Raw genomic sequence first — 23,392 nt, forward strand, 5'->3', positions numbered from 1 at the left:
TCCCAAAGTTTTGACAGTTCTTGTTGTTTTCAGGGCTCTTCTTCTACGCAGGATCCGTTCCTGCATAGCTACAAACTTAGCACATACGCGTTAGCAGAAGTGCTAGCAGAAGCGCTAGCGTTGTGTAACACAAAAACCTTCCAGCTAGACCACAGTGCTCTGAATAGTTTAACGAAGCTTCGAGGCAGATTAATTTGCTCGAGGATTTTTGTAATCGAGTGATTCAAGGGATCGTTTCAGCCCGACTGAGGTCTAACAGGACCAGTGTAGACACCTGTCCATTGTCTGAGGCCATGAGAATATCATTAGTGACTTTTACAAGTGCTGTTTCTGTGCTATGATGACTCTAAACCCTGACTGAAACTCTTCAGATTATTTCTTTCAGATGTTCACACGGCTGACCTGCATCAACATAATAAAGCTCCAGTTGAAATTGTTACATGTTGTCGATTCGATCTGATCTTTTTCTGACACATATTACAAGATGAATGTGGAAGAAGCGTCTTACATTCATGAAACGTGTGTGTTTTTAGGACAAAGTTTTCCAGTTCTGCAGTAAGACATGCTGTGAAGACTATAAGAAACTCCACTGCATTGTGACGTTTTGTGAGAACTGCCAGGAAGAAAAGACGCTTCATGAGATGGTCAGGTTCTCTGGTGACAAGAAACCGTTCTGCAGTGAAGGTACTTTATTTAGCCTCTTTTCAAGATCACCTAATATGTGACAAAGACATGTCATAATTATTATTGTTTTCTGTCCTATGTTTTCCCCTGTATTTATTTCTATTTTTTGTCTCTTGAGGTTGTAAGTTGTTGTTTAAGCAGGATTTTATCAGGCTGCTGGGTCTGAAGTGTGTGAGCTGTAACCACTGCAACCAGCTCTGTAAGAGAGGAGTGACCCGGGAGCTCGGCAGCATGACCCGGGACTTCTGCAGCGAGACGTGTGCCAAGAAGTTCAACGACTGGTACTATAAGGTGGGTTCTTGGTTTGAATTGATCGCAGTGTTCATGTCCTGAAGGCTGTGGTCCATGTTCTGTGGTCGTCTTCTTTTGGCCACCAGGCAGCAAGATGTGACTGCTGTAACGTGCAGGGGAACCTGACAGAGTCTGTGATGTGGAGAACAGAGATGAAGCAATTCTGTGACCAGGAGTGTCTGCTGAGGTTCTACCTTCAGCAGAACGAGCCCATCATGGTCACACAGAAAGGACCTGAGAACTCCACGTTGGGTACGAACTGAGCACATGTTCTCTGAGATTAACTGAAGTCTTGCTCTGTTGCAGCACATTTCAATGTGAAATGTTTTAGTTTGTCGGAGAACTGTCTTAATTTGATGTAGTGTGATTTTAAAACAAGCATGTTGGTTTTGTTGACTGTGAGGTTTAGAGCAGCATCGGTGTTCTCTGTGGACGTCGTAGCACTCGCCCACTTTGGTTCAGCTCTGGTAAAACATCTGAGCTCTGAGGGCCAACAGCCTCGAACAGTTAAAGGACCCGGCCAACTCGAACCAAACACTCAGCGTGCAGTCGTGTTCGTTTTCACACATACCTGTCATAGTCCATGAGACACCGTGCAGAGCTTCAGGGAAACTCCTCCCACTGCAGTTTGTTACCACACGGGTTCTTTCTGCCGGCGTCTCCACTCTGTCCCTGCGTCCTCCGTTTGTCCACAAATCTGTTTGAAGAAAGCGCCACACTTTTCAGGAGGCAGGCTCCTCCGTACGCCATGCCTGCATGAGCTCCATCTAGTTTTTGGCCTTTAACCATCTTGGTGTGTCTTGAAGAGTCATGCAGATGTATGTCCAAGCACTTTTCTACATAAACAAATGCACCCACAAACCTCTGAGCAGTCACACAGTACTTTGAGCCTCCTCTTGTTAGAAAGGGCTCGGCCTGGGCCTTGTGTTGAGAAGGCTCAGGCCTGAACACACTGGATTTTATCATTTCAAACTACTATGAGAACTAAAGGACGCTGAATGAGAGCTGATTTTGCAGCTTGGGCTGGAGTACACAGGACCCTTAAGGTGCTTTCGGGCGAAGCCGTTGTAAGGACAGTTGGCTTAGCACTGCCAGGAGAACGCTGTGCTGTTGCAAGCTTGTTCTTTAGCAATGCAAGTGCAGTTTGAATTGTGCTTTTGTTGGAAGAGTGTTCAGCTTGTGTTTCTGTGTGGACCAACATCTTATGTCATTTGAAAGTCCCTAATGAGCCAAACAAGGATCTACTTTAAAGCAGGAGTTTACACCTTCACTCTAAAGCCAGTTAACACGTGAATAATCTCTGGATAGAGACACGATGTCCCAAACATCAAGTGGCATTTCTAAAAACCTCCACTCTGAGTTTGGATTAAAAATAACAGTGGAAATGCTTTGGTTTCACTCAAAAACTAATTGTGCAAACAGGACCTAAATTTTATAAAGAAGTTGTGATGGGAGCTGCAGACAGCCCAGTACCACCAGCACAAACACAAACAAGGAAAACTACCTTAAATGGTAATAAGCAGTGTTTAATTTGAGCCGGATCCTGCCCCAGCGAGATCAGGGCACTCTTATTTTGACGGGGTGCGTTCTGTCAACTCTCAGGCTGACTGATAATAAAGTTCTGAACAAACATGGCTTATCGTTTGAGGAGGAGCCGTGCTTGAACCGTGTCGCTCCGCTCTGCCACCGAGACGATAAATAAATAACTCCGACACCTCCACTGCTTTATGACGCTCTGGACGCTCGTCACCCGCAGCAACAAAGAGTCGGCTCGAAGCGAGACGACACCTGCCCCCTGATGAAGCCTTCTGGATGGAAGGTGAAACGTTTCAGCACAATAAAAGAAACTGTCCAGATGAGCTGACGTGTTGGATTGTACACCTGGATTATTGAACGTGGACTTTGTTGACACCTGCCCGTCTTTTCCTCTTTCACTTTAATGAGACTTTTTTAGTTTGTCAAAGCACAATTTTTTTTATTTTTGTAGATACAGAAGTAATGTTTAATAAATGTTAAGACTATTCTTTGCTAACAAAATATATTTTGTCATTACACAACTTGTCAGGTTCTTGTCTTGTGAGCATGCGTGTTCCCCAGGACACCCACCCAGCCGGCCCGTCTGCTGGGCTCAGTTGACACAGTCAGCCCTGGTCATAAGGACAGAGATGTGCAAACAGTCCATGTGTGAAACTTTTTGTCTCATCTTGACCAAATTTTCATGAAAGAAACTCTTTTCCCTCAGGGTTAGAGGAGCAAGCCGCCAAACTCGGGGTAAGTAAGAATCCTGCACCAAATATTCAGAGATTCAAATATTCTTTATTGTCATTCGCACACATGTGGTGGAACAAAATTATATATATAATTATTATTATTATATATTTGTTCTTAGAATGTAATGATTGTTTACTGTACAAATGTTGGGATAGATTTAAAGTTTACAGCGGTTACACATGTTCTTCCCCCTAACTGCAGTCTGTGGCATCGTTTGCTGCGTTTCAGCAGGTGAACCAGAGCGCTGGGGCTTTGGTCAGGGATGTGAAGAACAAGGCGGTGCTCTGCAAGCCGCTCACACTAACCAAAGCCACCTACTGCAAACCACACATGCAGAGCAAACTTCTACAGACTGGTAAAGATGGCATGACACTTTAAACATTCTAATGACTGGAACAGTTTGACTTTAGCTCTTGTTGTTTTTATATTTCTGCATCATTAAATGAGCATTTCTCATGTAAGGGAAGCAGGAAACATTTTAAATGAATCAACAATGTTCTGTAAAAAGCTGAAGTTGTGCAGATGCCGACACGTTGCACACAGTCAAAGGTTGTGACTTTGTGTTTGTCCACAGATGTAGATGATGGTGTAAAGAGGGAGTATGTTCCAGTACCTGTGCCTGTTCCTGTTTTTATCCCCATGCCTATGAATATGTATTCCCAGCTCACTCCCACTCCAGTTGCTCTGCCTGTACCGGTAAGATGTGTTCTGGTTGTATCAACACCTGCAGCGTGACAGGCAGGTAGAATTGATGTTATCTGTGGGTATTTAAGAAATCTAGCCAAGGTTAGGAGGACAGCGCTTTTTTCGTCTTCAGAGGTTTGAATGTTTGAGCACAGTTGATTTTGTCCCTTCCAGGTTCCTGTGCCTGTGTTTTTGCCCACCACCCTGCAGGGGGCAGAGCAAATTGTTCAGACCATCAAAGACATAAAAAATGAGGCGCCCACTGTTCCCACAGAGGCCGATCTCTTCACGGCTGACATGATCACAGATGACCAGAAGCCAGGTGAGGAATCGGGCATCACAGGACAAAAACATCCCAATGGTTGTTTTCATACAATACTCTGCTAAAGTTTCAGGAGTAAGAAGTCCAGCCAGCATGCTTTAAAATGACAGAACAATTTAATAAATCTGTAAAAACTGTTGACGGTGTGGACCTGCCTGCTTGTGCATTTTTAGATGTGAAGCTGATGAAGGTGAAAAAGGAGTATGGAGGAGAGGAGGCCTCCTACAGCAGCAGCAGCAGCTCTGAGGAGGAGGAGGAAGAAAAGTACGACTCTAACCTGGACCTGGAGGCAGACTTCCCTCAAGGTAAATGCCTGGACTTCATCCACGCCTCCACCTGACTGCAGTGGAAAACTGCTGCCATAATGTTACAGGACTTGAATATTCAATGAAGATCGTTGTATAGAGGCTCTGATGTTCAAAGCTCGTTTATTTTGTGATCTTTTTTGTTTTTGAACATCACAGCAGCAAACAAATTAAAGCAGAAATAACAAAACATTTATTGTAATGCTTATAATAATCCTCCTCCTTCCTGAGGCCACTCGTTATTGTTCACTCCCTCTTATTGAGTCACTTATTTGTCTGCTGACAATAAACTGAAGCTTAGACATTTCATTTATTTTATATTTTTCTTTTTTTGTTTTAATTCAACCCTTATTTATAAAGATTAGTCTCATTGAGCCACGAGAACTCGTTCAATTCAGTTTATTTCTAAAGCTCCAAGTCACAACAGAAGTCGTCTCAGGGACTGAACAGAAACATTCATGTATAAAATAATAATTAACATTATTCATCTGAGGAGCAGCTTTGAGTTTAACTCCATCACAGAACTCTCATCTTGAACAAGCATGAAGGCGACAGTGAAAGAAAAACTCCCTCATGAGGAAGAAACCTTTAGCAGAACCAGGATCAGGACAAGAGGACCATCTGCTTCGACCAGCTGGGTTTGGTAGGAATAGATACACAATGGCAGGTCAAGAATCACATGTTAAGATAGAAATAGTATCAAATGAAAACTATTCAGTTTTAACAATTCATTTAAGACAATTAGGTCAGTTTGTCCTCTAGTAGTCTAAGTCTATAGCAGCATAACAAGCCGACCCTAACTATAGGATTTAGGAAAAAGGAAAGTCTTAGTCCTAGTTTTAAAACTGGACAATGTGTCAGCCTCATGGACAGAAACTGGAAGTTGGTTCCACAAGAGAGGAGCCTGAGAACTGGAAGATCTTCCTCCCATTCTGTTTTTGTAAATTCTAGGAACCACAAGTAAACCTGCAGTCTGAGAGTGAAGTGCTCTGTTAGTAAAATATGGAACAATAAGATCTGTAATATAAGATGGAGCTAGGTCGTTGAGAGTTTTGTAGGTTAGAAGTAAGATTTTGAATTCTATTCTGGATTTGACAGGGAGCCAATGGAGAGAAGCTAAAACTGGAGAGAGATGATCTCTCCCAGTAACTCCAGTTAAGACTCTGGCAGCAGCATTTTGGATCAACAGAAGACGTTTTAAAGAAGTATTTGGACATCCAGATAATAAACCACTGCAATAGTCCAGTCTAGACGTGACAAATGCATGGACCAGTTTTTCTGCATCATCTTTAGATCAGATGTTTCTAATGTTAGTGATATTACACAGGTGGAAGAAGGAGGTTCTAGTAACGTTTTTAATGTGGGGGATAAAAGACATGTCCTGATCAAAAATAACACCAAGATTTTTAACATTAGAACTGCAGGACAGATTAATGCATCTAAGGAGGGAGAAAGACTGAAAAATTAATTCCTAAGGTGCTCAGGTCCAAAAACCAAAACCTCAGTCTTGTCTGTTCAACAGGAGAAAATTAAGGGTCATCCAGGTTTTTATGTCTTTAAGACATGCTTGTAGTCTAAGTAGCTGATATGATTCATTGGGTTTAATGGACAAATATAATTGTGTGTCATCAGCATAACAATGGAAATTTATCTCATGCTGTTTAATAACTTTACCTAATGGAAGCATAAATAAAGTAAAGAGTATTGGCCCAAGCACTGAACCCTGAGGAACTCCATGACTAACTTTGCTGTATGAAGAAGATTTATTATTTACATTTACAAACTGGAATCTATCAGATAGATATGATTTAAACCATTTTAGAGCTGTTCCTGTATTCCCAATATCATATTCAAGCCTCTGTAGTAAAATATTGTGATCAACTGTATCAAATGCAGTGCTGAGGTCTAACAGGACCAGTATAGACACAAGTCCATTGTCTGAGGCCATGAGAATATCATTAGTGACTTTTACTAGTGCTGTTTCTGTGCTATGATGAGCTCTAAACCCTGACTGAAACTCTTCAAACAGATTATTTCTTTGTAGATGTTCACACAACTGACCTGCAACTATTTTCTCTAGAATTTTTGAGATGAAAGTTAGATTAGATATACAGGTCCTTCTCAAAAAATTAGCATATTGTGATAAAGGTCATTATTTTCCATAATGTAATGATAAAAATGAAACTTTCATATATTTCAGATTCATTGCACACCAACTGAAATATTTCAGGTCTTTAATTGTTTTAATACTGATGATTATGACATACAGCTCATGAAAACCCAAAATGCCGGTCCCAAAAAATTAGCATATTTCATCCCACCAATGAAAGACAAGTGTTTTTAATACAAAAAACACCAACCTTCAAATAATCATGTTCAGTTATGCACTCAATACTTGGTCGGGAATCCTTTTGCATGAATGACTGCTTCAATGCGGCGTGGCATGGAGGCAATCAGCCTGTGGCACTGCTGAGGTGTTATGGAGGCCCAGGGTGCTTCGATAGCGGCCTTAAGCTCATCCAGAGTGTTGGGTCTTGCGTCTCTCAACTTTCTCTTCACAATATCCCACAGGTTCTCTATGGGGTTCAGGTCAGGAGAGTTGGCAGGCCAATTGAGCACAGTAATACCATGGTCAGTAAACCATTTACCAGTGGTTTTGGCACTGTGAGCAGGTGCCAGGTCGTGCTGAAAAATGAAATCTTCATCTCCATAAAGCTTTTCAGCAGATGGAAGCATGAAGTGCTCCAAAATCTCCTGATAGCTAGCTGCATTGACCCTGCCCTTGATAAAACACAGTGGACCAACACCAGCAGATGACATGGCACCCCAGTGACTGTGGAAACTTGACACTGGACCTCAAGCAATGTGGATTCTGTGTCTCCTCTCTTCCTCCAGACTCTGGGACCTTGATTTCCAAAGGAAATGTAACATTTACTGTAATCAGAGAACATAACTTTGGACCACTCAGCAGCAGTCCCAGGCGAGATGCTTCTGACGCAGTCTCTTGTTCAAAAGTGGCTTGACCTGGGGAATGCGGCACCTGTAGCCCATTTCCTGCACACGCCTGTGCACGGTGGCTCTGGATGTTTCTACTCCAGACTCAGTCCACTGCTTCCGCAGGTCCCCCAAGGTCTGGAATCGGCCCTTCTCCACAATCCTCCTCAGGGTCCGGTCACCTCTTCTCGTTGTGCAGCGTTTTCTGCCACACTTTTCCCTTCCCACAGACTTCCCACTGAGGTGCCTTGATACAGCACTCTGGGAACAGACTATTCGTTCAGCAATTTCTTTCTGTGTCTTACCCTCTTGCTTGAGGGTGTCAATGATGGCCTTCTGGACAGCAGTCAGGTCGGCAGTCTTACCCATGATTGTGGTTTTGAGTAATGAACAAGGCTGGGAGTTTTTAAAAGCCTCAGGAATCTTTTGCAGGTGTTTAGAGTTGCGTCGTTGATTCAGATGGTTAGGTTAATAGCTTGTTTAGAGAACCTTTTCATGATATGCTAATTTTTTGAGACAGGCATTTTGTGTTTTCATGAGCTGTATGTCATAATCATCAGTATTAAAACAATTAAAGACCTGAAATATTTCAGTTGGTGTGCAATGAATCTGAAATATATGAAAGTTTCATTTTTATCATTACATTATGGAAAATAATGACCTTTATCACAATATGCTAATTTTTTGAGAAGTACCTGTAGGTCTATAGTTGGCCAGAATTTCTGAATCAAGATCAGACTTCTTAAGTAATGGTTTAATTACAGCAACCTTAAAGCTCTGTGGTACAAAACCATTCATTAAAGACAAATTAAGTAGATCCAAAATGTGGACATTAATTAGTGGAAATACCTCTTTAAACAGTCTGGTTGGGATGGGATCTAGCAGGCATGTGGATGGTTTGGATGAGGTTATTATTTTTGACAATTCAGAGCTCAACAGGACAAAAACTGTCCAAACATAAATCAGGCTCCAGTGAAATTTTTAAAGTTGCCTCATTTGACAGGGGACTAGAGATTGTAGAAGGAAGGATGGTTTGAATTTTCTCTCTAATTGAAATAATTTTATTTTTAAAGAATCTCATGAAGTCATCACTACTTATAGTTGTAGGGATACATGGTTCAACAGAAATGGGACTTTTAATTAGTCTAGCAATAGTACTAAACAGAAACCTAGGGTTATTTTTATTCTCCTCTATTAAAGATGAGTAATATGAAGTTCTAGCTTTACGGAGAGCTTTTTTATATGTTAGCAGACTATCTTTCCAAGTTAAATAAAATTCTTCAACATTAGTAGAGCGCCATTTTCTCTCCTGGTTTCTAGATGCTGCTTTAAAGTACGTAACTCAGAATTGAACCAAGAAGCCAGTTTCCTCTGATTGATTACTTTCTTTTTCAGTGGATCAATTTTATCAAGTGAAGTTTGCATTGAAGTCGTAAGATGATCAACTAGATGATCTATGTCTCTGTTCTCTGATGCATTACTCTGCAAGACAGAGGAAAACATTGATGGAAGAGATTGTTTCAATTTGGTTACAGCATTTTCTGATAAGCACCTGCTGAGATGAAATTTACTCTTAGTGACTTTGTACAAGAGAGACCTGTTTTAAACAAAGAACACAGATGAAGTACAGAAACACTAGACAATCATATAAAAAGCATATAAAATGAAAAATATATGGAAGAAATTTAATAAAAACGAAACAAAAAAAATAGATTGTAAGGCAGTGTAGAAAACTAAAAACAGGAACGTCGGCGTTGGTTTTTGCCATGAATTTAGTAAATGTTTAAACTCCGAGAGGTCAAGGTCGAGAGCTTCATGTCTTTTTACAAGATATTCCAGGAAACAGGAGTGGAGTAGGAGAAGGTCCTTTTGTCTAGTTCAGTCCTCACTGAGGGAACACTGCAGGTAATAATGTCCTGAGAGCGCACGCTGTAGCTGCACTCACGCAGAGACATGTAGGAGGAGATGAATGCGTCTGTGAAGTAACTGTTTGGTTTCTCCACTATAGAGGTCTGGACAGTCCTCGCTGCACTGAACTGCAGACACCACACCACTCTGTTTGTGTTTGGGTGGTGGACCAGCCTCTGTCTTGAGAGTCCTGTTGGGTTTGAAATGGACTGGGATGTTGTGTTTGGAGAAAATCCTTCTGAGTGTCTCTGATACTCCAGCAACATGGAGTATCAGAGACACTCAAAGCCAACAGGACGCTCAGACAGAGGCTGGCACCCTAAGAACAAAACACCCCTCCACTTAGATTTCTCTGACAATAAAGAACGTATGTCTGGGTTTGTTGTGGCAACATTTCTGCATGTGTTGACTCAAAAACATGAATAGATTTTACAAATGTGTTAAACCTCAGCCTCAGACCCCGTCCCAGTGCTGGAAGGAATGGAGGAGGACCTGGGCTTTTCTCTGCCTCCAGTTCTGACAGAAGACCAGGAGGAGCAGGATGAGTTGACTCCTCGACCACAGCCCAGGAGACTTGTACGTCCTCGCAGACAAAGATAACTTACTCATCAGCTCAGCTTGATCTCAGCTTGAAAATGATCTACTTGTTTTGCAGGGCAATAAACGACAGGCAGTGGAGGATTTAGCTTCCTTCACCTCTTCACATCCTTGTAGCAATACGTCAGAGAAACGGTCTCTGCCTCTCAGAGCTCGTTATGGCGTCAATGCCTGGAAACGCTGGGCTCTGTCTTTCACTGATAAATCTGAAGACACCAAAGTAAAGGACCGCACCAAACCAAGTAAGCTAAACCCCACTGACCTGACAATAATGTGTAATTGTGCACTTCTGTGATGGAGACACAAACTGAATGCTGTCTAACCACAGCTGGCATTGGTCTCCATCTCTTGCAGTGCGGCCTAAAAGTAACCTGCTGTCACTGAGTTCAGAGGAGCTCAATGTGGCGCTGTCCCAGTTCATTAAAGAGGTCTGCAGACCCAACGGGGAGCGCTACTCTCCAGACAGCCTCCTCTACCTCTGTCTGGGGATCCAGCAGGTTGGTACTGACAAAATGAAAACCTGACCCCCCCTCAGGTATTTCATAGGAAGTTTGCAGAAAAGGCCTAAAAGGCCGTGTTTTGTGTTGTCGTCATTTTATTCAGATTAGTCCGACTATATAAGGATTACATACTGAGTGTACATACATTACAGGCTGTAAGGTTGCATGAGAAAAACTTGTAAGCTGCAACCCCCCCCCAAAAAAAAATATATTTTTGTTTATTGTATAAATTAAAATACATTTTATCTTGTACGTTTATATAAATGTTTTATTATTGGAAAAGATACAAAATGATCTAATATGAATGTTTAATCATGTTTTCATTTGTTATATTTTATCTTTTACTGCTAATTTTATGTAAGTGCAAATGCTTTTTAAGTATTTTATTTGTAAATGAAAACAATTGGAACAACTCACTTTTAACCATTTTTGAAAATTTGGCCACTTTATTTGTTCATTATTTTTTGTTATATTTGATGGCTATAAAAAATTAATTTAGAAAAACAATTATTACAGTTTTAATTAAACACTAAAAACATTTGTGTGTACTGAATATATTGTTCACTTTTGTTATTAGTTTGTTTGATAAACCTGATCTTTTTACAGGTAGGAACTAAGTTTAGGGTGAGTGTTTCTAGAGGGACATATATTACTGTTGCACAGTCTGTTTCCCATATGAGGAGCAAAGCATGGCCACAGAGTGGGGCTCACATTTTTCAAAGTCATCAGGTACTAGGAAAAGCGTAAGACTTTAATAATACTTGTGTAAAAAGTTTTCATCAGTTTTGGTGTTTTTTCTTGGATCCACAGTTTTGTCTCTGCTATTATCTTAAAAAATCTCCCAGGGAAGTTGATCATTTGGCACTTGTTTGATTTTGTTAGAAATGGATCTGAATGTGGATTTGATTGTGTCCTTTGATTATATGTTTTGCTGTTCACATCCTGAAATCCAGTGATGATGATTTTTAATATGAGGACACTAAATCTTTCTCTGTGAGCAACCACAGATCATCATTTGTCCTTTTTCCTAATGAGAGGTTTTGTTTTTCAGCATCTTCACGCCAAAGGCAGGAAGGACGACTTGTTCAGTGACCCGAGCTACCAGCAGTTTGGAGACGAGCTGAACAAAGTCCTCAAAGACTGGCAGCCCAGTGTGCTTCCTGACGGTGAGTTCAGCCACACACCCCCGTCTTTTAACTCCGTACGTGTGTGGGACGATTTTCAAGCTAATCAGTGCATTACTTTCAACCAGAAGAGTTGATTTAGGGTTCCTTCAGTCTTAATTTAAAGCATGGAACGTAATGGAAACTGGTTTTAGTATTTTCCAGGTTACAAGTATAGAAAATAATACATTGAAAATGTTTAATATGTAAAAAAAAGTCTAACAGAAAAATAATTTAAAAGAATTTGCTCATCCAACAAGCACACTTTTCCATTTGATCCTATGTGGAAAATAAATAAAGGGTGTTAATTATTTTAAGTCATGCCAAGAAAGAGCAGCACAGATCCATCTTAGCTTTGAGGATGCTGATGAAGTACAGAGAGGGTCAGAAAGAGCTCCATCGTCTTTATGGATTTGGACAAAGCATGACCGGGTGCCCAGGAGGAGGTGTGGTGTTACATGAGGAAATGTGGAGTGGCAGACAAGTACTACAGGACGCACCTGTCTCTGAGCTGCACTGTTAATATAAGATAAATCATGATTTTGTACATAAACAAGACACTCCGGTTATTAAGTTCATGGTCAGGATCTGTGCCCAGCTCCGTCAGCGTGCAGCTTTCTTGTTGTAGTACAAGGACCAGCCAGCAGGTGGAGGCATGTTTTCAACACGTGCTCAGACTGCGTGATGGCCACGAGTCGTCATGAAGCTGCTCTGTCTGACTCATGGTTACAACCATTCAGCCTTCAGAATGAACACTATCTAAGCACAATCACTGGACAGAACGGTGCCAAGCACCTGCGCAACTGAAATTATTTTAAAATTATTTACTGGTAAACATTACCCAGAAGTCTTCTCAAGGTCATGTGACCGGAAGTCAAACAGTACCGGTAAAATGCAGTAAATATTCATTAAATTAGTACCATTGATTTTTATTAAACAGTATTTGCAACAGCTGCTGTTTTTAAAAGTACTTTGTAAATAAATTAGGTGTGATTTCTCAGTGCTGCTCACAGGAGCATCACAGAGGGAGGAAGGAGGAACAGCCCTCCTCCTGTCGTGCTCCTCCATTCTGTGCAGAGCTTAAATGAGATATTTGTATTTAAACACACATTAACTGTACACAAAGTTTTTAAAAAACTTTTATTTAAATATGTCTCAGTGTTGACGAACTGTTTTAAAAATAAATCTGACAACTTGTCCACCGCTCGCTGAGATCTCATGACGGAAAGAGGAGGTGGGAAGACCCCTCCTGGTTCTCCGCTCCGTGTTCAGATGTGACTTTAAATTGAGATCCCGGTATTTAAACACATATTTACTGACACAGAAAGAATTTAAAGCTTTTATTAAAACATGTACCAGGGTAGACTGCTTTGCGTCTCCGATCCTGACCATGGACACGTTGATGCAGCTCACGGCTGCAGCGGTTTCCTCCTCGACAGCCGATCTCTTGTAACATGAAAGCTGCGTCATAAGAAATTCTCCGTGCGTTTTCCGTTATCGCTGAAGTAATGAACAGGTCTGTGCATGAAGCACAACATATTGGAACATCACGGAACGATGTGAAGAAATGGATGCACGTCTGTCTTGGGGGCTGGTCCTGGAGAGTACCTCGTGGGTCATTCAGGTTAGACTTCTGGTCACATGATGACAGAGGGGGTGGAGTTATGGTTGGGTATTTGAAACTCTGAGCAGGAGGTTTGGTACACTGATTACCTGAGGGCATTCACTCTGTCACAAACACCTGCCCCATGAGGGGCGGGGTGCTGGGAGCCATGAGCGCCCAGCTCTGTCAAAGCAAAATGTTGGTCTGCGGCAGGAAGTTAACGAGAGACGGCAGGAAGTCCTTCAAAATAAAATGTATAAATTTAACGTTTGAAAATTATGAAAAAAAATACATAAATAAGATGCTCCTGCATATAAACCACGGGGTATCAAGTCTGAGATGAAGTAGCAGCTTGTACACCAGCAATTACGGTATGTTAGACTGGTACAGGACATGTATGAGGACAGCAGGACATGTATGAGGATGGCAGGACAGTGGTTTGGACATGTCCAGAGGAGGGACAGTGGATATATTGGTAGAAGGATGTCAGAAATGCAGCTGCAGGAAAAAGACCAAGAGGAGATACTTGATGCAGTTAGAGAGGACATGGAGGTAGATGGAGTGAGGACAGAGTGAGATGGAGGAGGACTCGCTGTGGAGACCCCTGAAGAGGGAAAAGCTGGAAGAAGAATAATAAAAATTTCAAATCAAACAGCAAGCCTTTTTAAATGACGAACGTGTAGGAACCCTGAAATCTTTCCAGTCCCACGTGTGCAGTTGGTTTGAGTGTCGCCTGGAACGACGATGCTGCGTCCCTGATGAAAACGACCCCATGAAGTGGCACCTTGGCAGGGTTTGGGGCCGGGTTTGATGTGTTTTCTTGTCAGCAGCAGCTCGGTGCTGGTTCTGTTGCTCTCTTTTAAATGTCCAGTGATTATAACACTTCTGCTGTTCACATCCTGATGCACTGTGATTGCATTTTAAAGTTATATGAGGACATGATTATAATTAAAGTCAACTTCAGTTCTGTGGTGTCACGGTAGCTGTTCTGCTGTCGGAGTGGAAGTTGACGGGTGTCCTGCTGTCTTCAGGCTCTCTGTGGGGCCGAGTGGAGGAGCAGAGTCTGTGGAGCAGTCGGCACCTCGGAGAGCAGAGCCCCGCTGCTCTGCTGCGCTCGCTGGTTTACCTCAACACCAAATACTTTGGCCTGCGCACCGTGGAGCAGCACCTGCGCCTCTCCTTCGCCAACGTTTACGGCCCTGACAGCATCCATCCTGTTACCAAGGAGACGACTGTTCGCATCCGCGTGCCCTCCATCTCTCAGGATCACCACGGTGAGTAGAGCTGGGCATCGTCTGAGTTTGAACGGTTCCACTTCCTGTCGATTCTCGGTTCCAGTTCTCTTTAGAGGCGGGATTAAAGTTTAAAAAAGGGTTTACAGTACTTGGTTTAAATGAGCAGCAGTAGTTAACCAGAGTTCTTTCTGGATGAAATAATTTGAACTTCTGTTTGAATTTTAATTCTATGAACTTTTTACTTTTTGTTAAATTTACTATGAATTTCTCACAGAGCTATTTTCAACCAGTAAATAAATATCAAACTTGTGAACTTCAATATGTTCTGAATTTTCTTGTCACAGGGGTACACCTTCACTAGAGAGTTTTATGTTTGAAAACCTCATGTCCACATGTCCAGTGTGGGATGCTGCAGCCATGTTACTGAGCTCCCACTGATGGACTAACCTGCTGCAGAATATCAAACTAAATTATTATTATTATTATAAAAAAGAAGAACTTGTATAACCCAGTCCAGATTAGCAGCAGGTACAGTATAAAAACCTCAGAAACGGTTCTTGTTGAGGAAAATGATCATCTCTGCTTCTCAGGCAGTGTGTGTGAGTGTTCTGGACAGACAGTGTCTCCTGCAGTGGAGAACATGTCTGAAGGTGCAGAAGAAGCTTGAACACATAAATATGAGAAATCAAGATCTGACAGCAAAGGATGAGTCTTGTGTTGGTTCCAGCAGCAGCAGGTCCTCAGACAGAACGTCTGGTGGAATGTCCTGGTCCATCTGCAGCCCTCTCTCCACTTGTTTCTTCATGGACATGGAGCTGTGACATTATGGTCTGTGCCTCTTCCTCACCAAAAAGCTCCTCCAGTGGAGACTTTCTGGACAGATTACAGGGAGGTGGTTCCTAAACAAACAACAGGTTCATCAGTATTATCAGTAAAACGGGATTATTAAAGGCATGATCATTATTAAGATTGAGAATCTATAATTTCAGCTCTCATACTCTTACACTCTCCTCCTCATCCTCCACTCCCTCATTCTCAGGTCTTTCCTCAGACTGCATGGTGACCCCATGATCTCCACAGTCTTCTTCTGTTGACCATAAAGAACATTACTAGTATTTAGATTTCAGATTTTAAAAGCAGAAAAGGACAGTTGTGAATGACATTTCACCTGCTCAATCATCTTCTCTGGATCTGCTCCCAGACACGTCATCCATCTTCTGTTTAAAGAGCAGAGCAGCTCTTCTCCACCTTATAACAAGATGATTAACTTACTGGACAAGTGGTCTATGGTAGGTGGTGTGTACTTGGGTTGATGGTTTTCACCATGTCCCTGCAAACATATACCGTATTTTCCAGATTAGACGTCACTCTGAAGTATAGGTCGCATCAGGTAAAAAATTCCTCATGAAGATGAAAAAACATATACAAGTTGTTTTGGAGTATAAGTCACATATATTTAGAAGTGTATTTCACAAAGTGCAAGAACAGACATTTAATCTGAAATAACTTTGGGGCGGACTGTCCATCGGGAGCGCTGGGACATTTCCTGGTGGCCTGGCCCGCTCAGTGGTCGCAGAGGGACTGGACTAAAGCTTGGTTCGGGTTGCGCTTTATTATTTTAAATAAATAAGCCACTCTTTCTCAGGCTCACTCATGTCTCAGTGAAGCTGCGCTGAAGCGATGGGGAAAGACGAATACCTCCACTAGAGGATGACATTTTTTCGGGAGAACCGCCGGTCACATGGTTCCGTCCGGATTCCGGCGGGACCGGAGTCAACCTCATAACTCACGTGACCGGGACGTGACCGGACTGAAAGCTAACGGGAGCAGACAGGAGCGGGAACCGACCAATAACCAAAAATGAAAATGAAACAACAAAAAAATCACGGGCGCAGCTATTTTGTAGTTTTCTTTCAGTAAGCCTTCACTTTAACACAAGTCAAAAGGACTACATTTCCCAGGAGTCAAGTGTTCGAGCCGTAGCTTTTCACCGAGAGGGTGGGAGGAGCAACGAAGCGGTACCGAGTAACTGAAAATAGTTTGCAATGCAAGGTAAGAAGTAAGTGTCTGTCTATTAAACTCACAGAACAGGCAGGAAAGTGTCAAATAACCTGAACTTCATGAGAGTTGTGTTGGTGCTGTGCTGCTTTAAACTTTAGTCTCAGCTATGAGGAGCTGCTTTGTTTACCGTCAGTAAATAAACTCAAACAGCACATTTTTCTCCACCTTGTCCCTTTTATTAATTTAAAAATGATGCTCTGCTTTGTTATGTGGGTTTTTAGGTTAAAATCTTCATTATCTGTTGCTGTTTGTAATGTAAAAAACAACAAACTTTTCCTGGTTAAAGTGCACGCATTCTCCGGTACAAATATCACAGTTTTTATATGAAAGGCTGGTTACATATATATTATAATAACTGTTATTGTAGGGGGGACATTGGTGCCAGGTCTGTGGGTCCTCCCCCATAACTTTTTGAATAAAGCAGCTGCTATTTCCTGCATTCTAAGGTATTTTAACAGGTTTAAAACATCTACAGTGAGGAAAATAAGTATTTGAACACCCTGCGACTTTGCACGTTCTCCCACTTAGAAATCATGGAGGGTCTGAATCTTTCATCTCGGGTGCATGTGCACTGTGAGAGACATAATCTAAAAAAAAAATCCAGAAATCACTAAGTATGATTTTTTAATAATTTATTTGTGTGTTACTGCTGCAAATCAGTATTTGAACACCTGTGAACATCAATGTTAATATTTGGTACAGTATCTTTGTTTGCAGTTACAGAGGTCAAAGGTTTCCTGTAGTTCTTCACCAGGTTCACTGCAGCAGAGAGTTTGGACCATTCCTCCACAGATCTTCTCTAGATCAGCAAGTTTCTGGGCTGTCACTGAGAAACAGAGTTTGAGCTCCCTCCAAAGATTTTCTATAGGGTTTAGGTCTGGAGACTGGCTGGTCCACTCCAGAACCTTGATCTGCTTCTTACGGAGCCACTCCTTGGTTCTCCTGGCTGTGTGCTTCGGGTCATTGTCATGTTGAAGACCCAGCCACGACTCATCTTCAATGCTCTCACTGAGGGGAGGAGGTTGTTCCACAAAATCTCTCAACACATGGCCCCGGTCATCCTCTCCTTAATACAGTGCAGTCGTCCTGTCCCATGTGCAGAAAAACACCCCAAAGCATGATGCTTCCACCCCCATGCTTCACAGTAGGGATGGTGTTTTGGGATGGTGCTCATCATTCTTCGTCCTCCAAACACGTCGAGTGGAATTAAGACCAAAAAGTTCTATTTTGGTCTCATCTGACCACAGAACTTTCTCCCATGACTCCTCTGGATCATCCAAATGGTCCTGGTCAAACTTAAGACGGGCCTGGACGTGTGCTGATTTAAACAGAGGAACCTTCCGGCCCATGCATGATTTTAAACTATGATGTCTTAGTGTATTACCCACAGTAACCATGGAAACAGTGGTGCCAGCTCTCTTCAGGTCATGGACCAGCTCCTCCCTTGTAGTTCTGGGCTGATTCTTCACCTTTCTTAGGATCATTGATACGCCACCAGGTGAGATCTTGCATGGAGCCCCAGTCCGAGGGAGATTGACAGTCATGTTTAGCTTCTTCCATTTTCTAATAGTTGCTCCAACAGTTGATCTTTTTTCACCAAGCTGCTTGGTAGTTGCCTCGTAGCTCTTTCCAGCCTTGTGGAGGTCTACAATTTAGTCTCTGGTGTCTTTGGACAGCTCTTTGGTCTTAGCCATGTTAGTAGTTGGAGTCTTACTGATTGTGTGGGGTGGACAGGTGTCTTTATGCAGCTACCGACCTCAAACAGGTGCTTCTAATTTAGAATAATAAGTGGAGTGGAGGTGGACGTTATAGAGGTGGACTAACAGGTCTTTGAGGGACAGAACTGTTGCTGATTGGCAGGTGTTCAAATACTTATTTTCAGCAGTATCACACAAATAAATTATTTAAAAATCATACATTGTGAGTTCTGGATTTTTCTTTTAGATCATGTCTCTCACAGTGGACATGCACCTAAGATGAAAATTTCAGACCCTCCATGATTTCTAAGTGGGAGAACTTGCAAAGTCGCAGGGTGTTCAAATACTTATTTTCCTCACTGTATGTTTACCTATATAAGTAAATACTTTATTCAATAACTGTTTTATAAAGCATGGCACAAGAAGTAGCACTAAGCTTTTTGTTTGTCTTTAATTTAATTTAATTTTTCTACCTAACACAGGAAGCTGTTAGCTCTGGAAGCAAGCTGTTAAACAGATTTGGACACAAAGACCCTTGTCACACACTTCAACAGAGCAGGTAAGATACATAACATCTTGTAATCTCCACCTGGTGAGGCTCATTAAATAATTATAAAATATGATAAGTGAAATAAATAAAGAAAAATTGAGCTTCTGTAATTTATATTTGCAAATGTCACATTTTCTAGACTTAGTGTCAATTGTAAATCTCTTGTTTTTGATAAAATATTTTTGACAAAAGAAAGGCCAACAGATTGTAATTTGTAGTCACTGTGACACTATTTTGACTCGTGCACGTCTTCTGTCACTTTTAGGTTCCACAAGGCTCTGGACTGGTCCAGCTGTGGAGAGATGAGGTGGAACACCAGACCTGCAATGGTCCAGTCTGTAAATGATGCTCTGAAGTCTGGGAAGATGCACGACATCATGCTTCACCCAAACGAGCTCGTTACCTCGACCACACACACTGAACTTCTGGAGGACGTCGTCCAGTGGATAATAACGCCTTTAAACATTTTTATTTGTTGACTTCTCTGCTTGGTACATTATTTTTCTTTTTTTGTTTGTCTGTTTAAACAATTTAAAACATGACAGTGATGTCACTGTTTAAAGGAAACAACTGCTCAATAAATTAGTAAAATTCAACTTGTTCTGTTTGGGTTCTTTCATCTAAGGTAGACATGGTGTGACCCATGGACTGGTTTAGATTTTTTGTTTTTACTGTAACTGACCTTCAAAAGAGCCAGAAACAGACTCAGCAGCTGATCCTCTGTAGAAACATTATATGGACTACAGGCCATGGATTATTGTTTTGTGACATTTAGTGAAGGTTTTTGTTTGGATTAAGACAATAAATGTCTCTATTTCACCACAGATGAACTGTTCCTGTTGCCATATCTTTTGAAATAAAACTGCACAAAACAAAGTAATTTAAACAGGAATGGGTAGAAGATCAAATCAAATTCAATTCATTTCCTAAAAATTAAATGAAAAACAGGAGCAGGAGTCATGTTACCAGGATTGGGACAGGACAGGATTATTTCTGTGGGACCAGGACAGGACAGGAGTGAACATCCACTCCTGTGTCATCCTCTAACCTCCACCCCCTCCCTTCTTTTTCTGAGTCTGTTTGTCACAGCAGAGACACACAGATTGCGCCCCCGTGGACTCGTGCTTCCGACTGTTATAGGTTCGCAGAAAATACCTGGGATCCTGAACAGGCTTAATTAACATAACAAGTCCGACAAACAAGTTGCTATCCTCTGTGCTGTGTTGCTTCTGAACAAATCCGCCAACTCAGGAAGAAGGGGGGGTGGGGGTAGCAGAAGAGGAACAACATATAGTTGTCAAAAGCCTAGAGGGCCCTCTCACAGCTGCAAATGGTAATGTTTATTCTTTGGTTCATGTCAGTTGAACATTTAACACGTCTGTCAAAAATTGTCATGAATAGGGAACAAACCTCATACAAGTCTCTTCGAACACATTGCAGGATTGGCCAAACTGACAAAAGTGTGACTTAAAGTCTGGAAAATACGGTAAACAAACGTAATGTCACTGTTACTGTAACATTAGCTTAGGATGGACTATTAATTAGTTCAACTCTATTGTTATTGCCTAACTAACCTAAATGTTTGTGATTCCACATCTGTAAAGGGATGCAACTTTTTCACAATATATGCTGTAACCAACAAAGTCCATGCTCAATAATCCAGGTATACAATCCAACAATTTTCAGTCAGGTCATCTGGACAGTTTTTTTTTTTTTTTTTTGTGCTGAAACGTCCAGATGACCTGACCGAAAATTGTTGGATTGTATACCTGGATTATTGAGCATGGACTTTGTTGTTTTCAACCAGTTTGACACGACTGTCAACAAGGAAGAGGGCCGGCACTGGAGGAGGGGGCGTGCCAAAAAGACCATCTTATCACCAACATAACTGGTTTGTTCCACTTTGGAGTAAGCTGTTGGGGGAAGAATCGGTTTTGTTGTGTTTCCTTGACTGATGAAGCCTTCTGGATGGAAGGTGAAACGTTTAACGCTTTATCATAAAATCAATCTGTGGCCTGCCAGCACCTTTGTCTACAGAATAAAATACGTGTTCAATAAAGCTGTTTTATATTTCACCAGAAGATGGCAGTGGGACTTTCCAGCTCATTTCTAAAAAGGCGACTGTAAGAAAAGAAAAGTTGACAGTGGGGCGCTGTCCCACCAGTAAAAATCAAAAGAACAAGAAGAGGGCTGCCGCCTCCAGGACTAGTGGGAGTCTTGAGTGTTTTTTCACTGAAAGTGATTTGGCGCTATATAAATAAACTGAATTGAATTGAATTGAAATGCAAACAACTGCATCTGCCTCATTTGTCAAGAGGCTGTGGCTGTTTTCAAGGAATTGCACATCAAGTGGCACCAGATGAAGCATGCTAACTGTGACAAGCTAACTGGAACAATGCTGCATCAAAGTGAAGCAAATGAGCTCTGCAGCCGACATCTCACCTCTGGCTGAAGAGCTTCAACAGCGCTTTCTGGATTTTGCAACTAATGAAAAGGAGCTGGCTCTGTTTTCCTTTCTCCTGGAGCCTGATGACGCTCCAGACCACCTGCAGGAGCTCACGGAGCTGCAGTGTGACGCAGAGTGTCGGCACCAGCGGCTCCCTCTGGCCAACTTTTACCACCAGCTGGATAAAGGCAGCTTCCAAGAGATTCGAACATTTGCTAAAAAATAAGCTGAGCTTGTTTGACTCGACGTACTTGTTGATCATAACAGAGAACGTTTTCTCACACAAGTACTGCGTGAGGACAAGACGTGTCATCTGGAGCTTCAGAACCACCATTTGTGAGCCAGACCTGGTCCATTTACTGCAGGCAACTTATTGGTTTAGTCTTCTGAGGTGAATACATTGTAAAATTTCAGTGAATTAATGTTTTTGTGATGATCAAAATTATGCACGGAGTCTTTTCAGTCTGTGTATAAATTTTATTTTTCAACTGAAAATTAAACTGGGTCTTGTAAACCCAACGTGCTAAATATTACAATCAGATTGGGTCTGTCAGCCCTTTTTCCATGTCTTGTTTGAGAAGATGACAGTGAGCATTTAATAGTGAATAATATGTAATCTAACAAGGTTGAGTCAACCTTGTTAAATTTATCTACCTGGATGCTATGGTGAATGGAGGAGCACATGGAGCCTGGTCAACTGTCTGGCTAACATTATTAGCAATTTTAAGTTGGTCTATGAAATAATACATGAGCTAATGCATGGTGTTTGCATTTGAGTTGACCTGCCCCTTTAAGTCGAGTTTAACTTATTGGCTGCCTTAATGCTGGTATGAGACATAGTTTGTAGCTGTGGAGGGGGGGACAGATCAGATCGTCACGTTTATGCACAGAGGTGCAGGTCCAGTTAACCAGTGAATACTGGGTGCAGTGGTGGGTACGATAATCACAGCCAGTTATGAATCTTAGTGCACCATGATAGACAACATCCAACATCTGCAGGGTTCTTGTAGGAGCGTTCATGTAAATAATGTCACCATGATCAATGGAGGGAAGGAAAGTCACAGATACAAGGCGTTTCCTAACATTCAGGGTTAGACGGGGTCTGTTTGTGAAAAAGAAACCCAGTTTAACTTTCAGTTTCTTTATCAAGTTTTCCACATGGAGATTAAAAGAGAGATGTGAGTCGACCAAGATACCAAATATTTATAGGAATCAACAAACTCAATGGGGACACCATTTGAGGATAAAATCAGAGGAAGAACTGCTGGGACCAACTTCCTATTTGGAAAAAAAAGCATCCATTTGGTTTTATCAGCATTTTAGACAAGTTTGAGGTGGAACAAATCTGACTGGATGATGTTGAATGCAGATTTCAAAAGCTGGAAAGCCTTTTCAACTGTTTTAGATCGACAATAAACAACTGTGTCGTCAGCATAGAAATGTATGGATGCATTAGGGATGTTTTTACCTACATTATGTATGTAGATTGTAAAGAGGGTGGGTCCTAAGACTGAGCCTTGTGGTACACCATTGTTGACTGTTAAATAACTGGAGGAAGTACCATTATGTTGAACACATTGCCTCCGGTCTGAGAGAGAGTTAAAGAACCAACCAATGGTGTGTTCTGAGAAACCGATTTCTGAGAGTTTATGACACAAGATGTTATGATCCACAGTGTCAGAATCTTTAGACAGGTCTAAGTCCAGGTGTCCCTGTGATGGACTGGAGACGTGTCCCTGTGATGGACTGGAGACGTGTCCCTGTGATGGACTGGAGACCTGTCAATGGTGTCCCTGTGATGGACTTGAGACATGTCCAGGTGTCCCTGTGATGGACTTGAGACATGTCCAGGTGTCCCTGTGATGGACTGGAGACATGTCCAGGTGTCCCTGTGATGGACTTGAGACATGTCCAGGTGTCCCTGTGATGGACTGGAGACATGTCCAGGTGTCCCTGTGATGGACTGGAGACATGTCCAGGTGTCCCTGTGATGGACTGGAGACCTGTCCATGGTGTCCCCCACTTCTTGCAAAGTGACTGCTGGATATGGGCACCAGTGACCCCCCCCCCCCCCCCCCCCC

At 42.0% G+C, this 23,392-nt stretch overlaps 1 protein-coding gene across 2 annotated transcripts in view; it reads left to right on the forward strand.

The window, feature by feature from the left end:
* Positions 1-537: 537 nt before the first annotated feature.
* The window catches only part of LOC119419726 (zinc finger MYM-type protein 2), a 29,551-nt gene continuing 6,696 nt past the window's right edge, over positions 538-23,392 (forward strand). The window contains exons 1-13 of one of the 2 annotated variants that reach the window (XM_037687110.1): positions 538-684; positions 803-975; positions 1,062-1,227; positions 3,218-3,246; positions 3,475-3,601; positions 3,821-3,942; positions 4,105-4,252; positions 4,426-4,557; positions 9,911-10,035; positions 10,115-10,298; positions 10,411-10,553; positions 11,608-11,722; positions 14,354-14,596. In XM_037687110.1, the coding sequence (XP_037543038.1) occupies positions 642-684; positions 803-975; positions 1,062-1,227; positions 3,218-3,246; positions 3,475-3,601; positions 3,821-3,942; positions 4,105-4,252; positions 4,426-4,557; positions 9,911-10,035; positions 10,115-10,298; positions 10,411-10,553; positions 11,608-11,722; positions 14,354-14,596 (1,750 nt within the window). In that variant the 5' untranslated portion in view covers positions 538-641. The remainder of the gene's footprint in view (positions 685-802; positions 976-1,061; positions 1,228-3,217; positions 3,247-3,474; positions 3,602-3,820; positions 3,943-4,104; positions 4,253-4,425; positions 4,558-9,910; positions 10,036-10,114; positions 10,299-10,410; positions 10,554-11,607; positions 11,723-14,353; positions 14,597-23,392) is intronic. The other variant, XM_037687111.1, reaches the window with a different exon arrangement.

Source organism: Nematolebias whitei, chromosome 13, assembly GCF_014905685.2.
Source record: "Nematolebias whitei isolate Nwh7 chromosome 13, NemWhi1, whole genome shotgun sequence".
In the NCBI taxonomy this organism is placed as follows: Eukaryota; Metazoa; Chordata; class Actinopteri; order Cyprinodontiformes; family Rivulidae; genus Nematolebias; species Nematolebias whitei.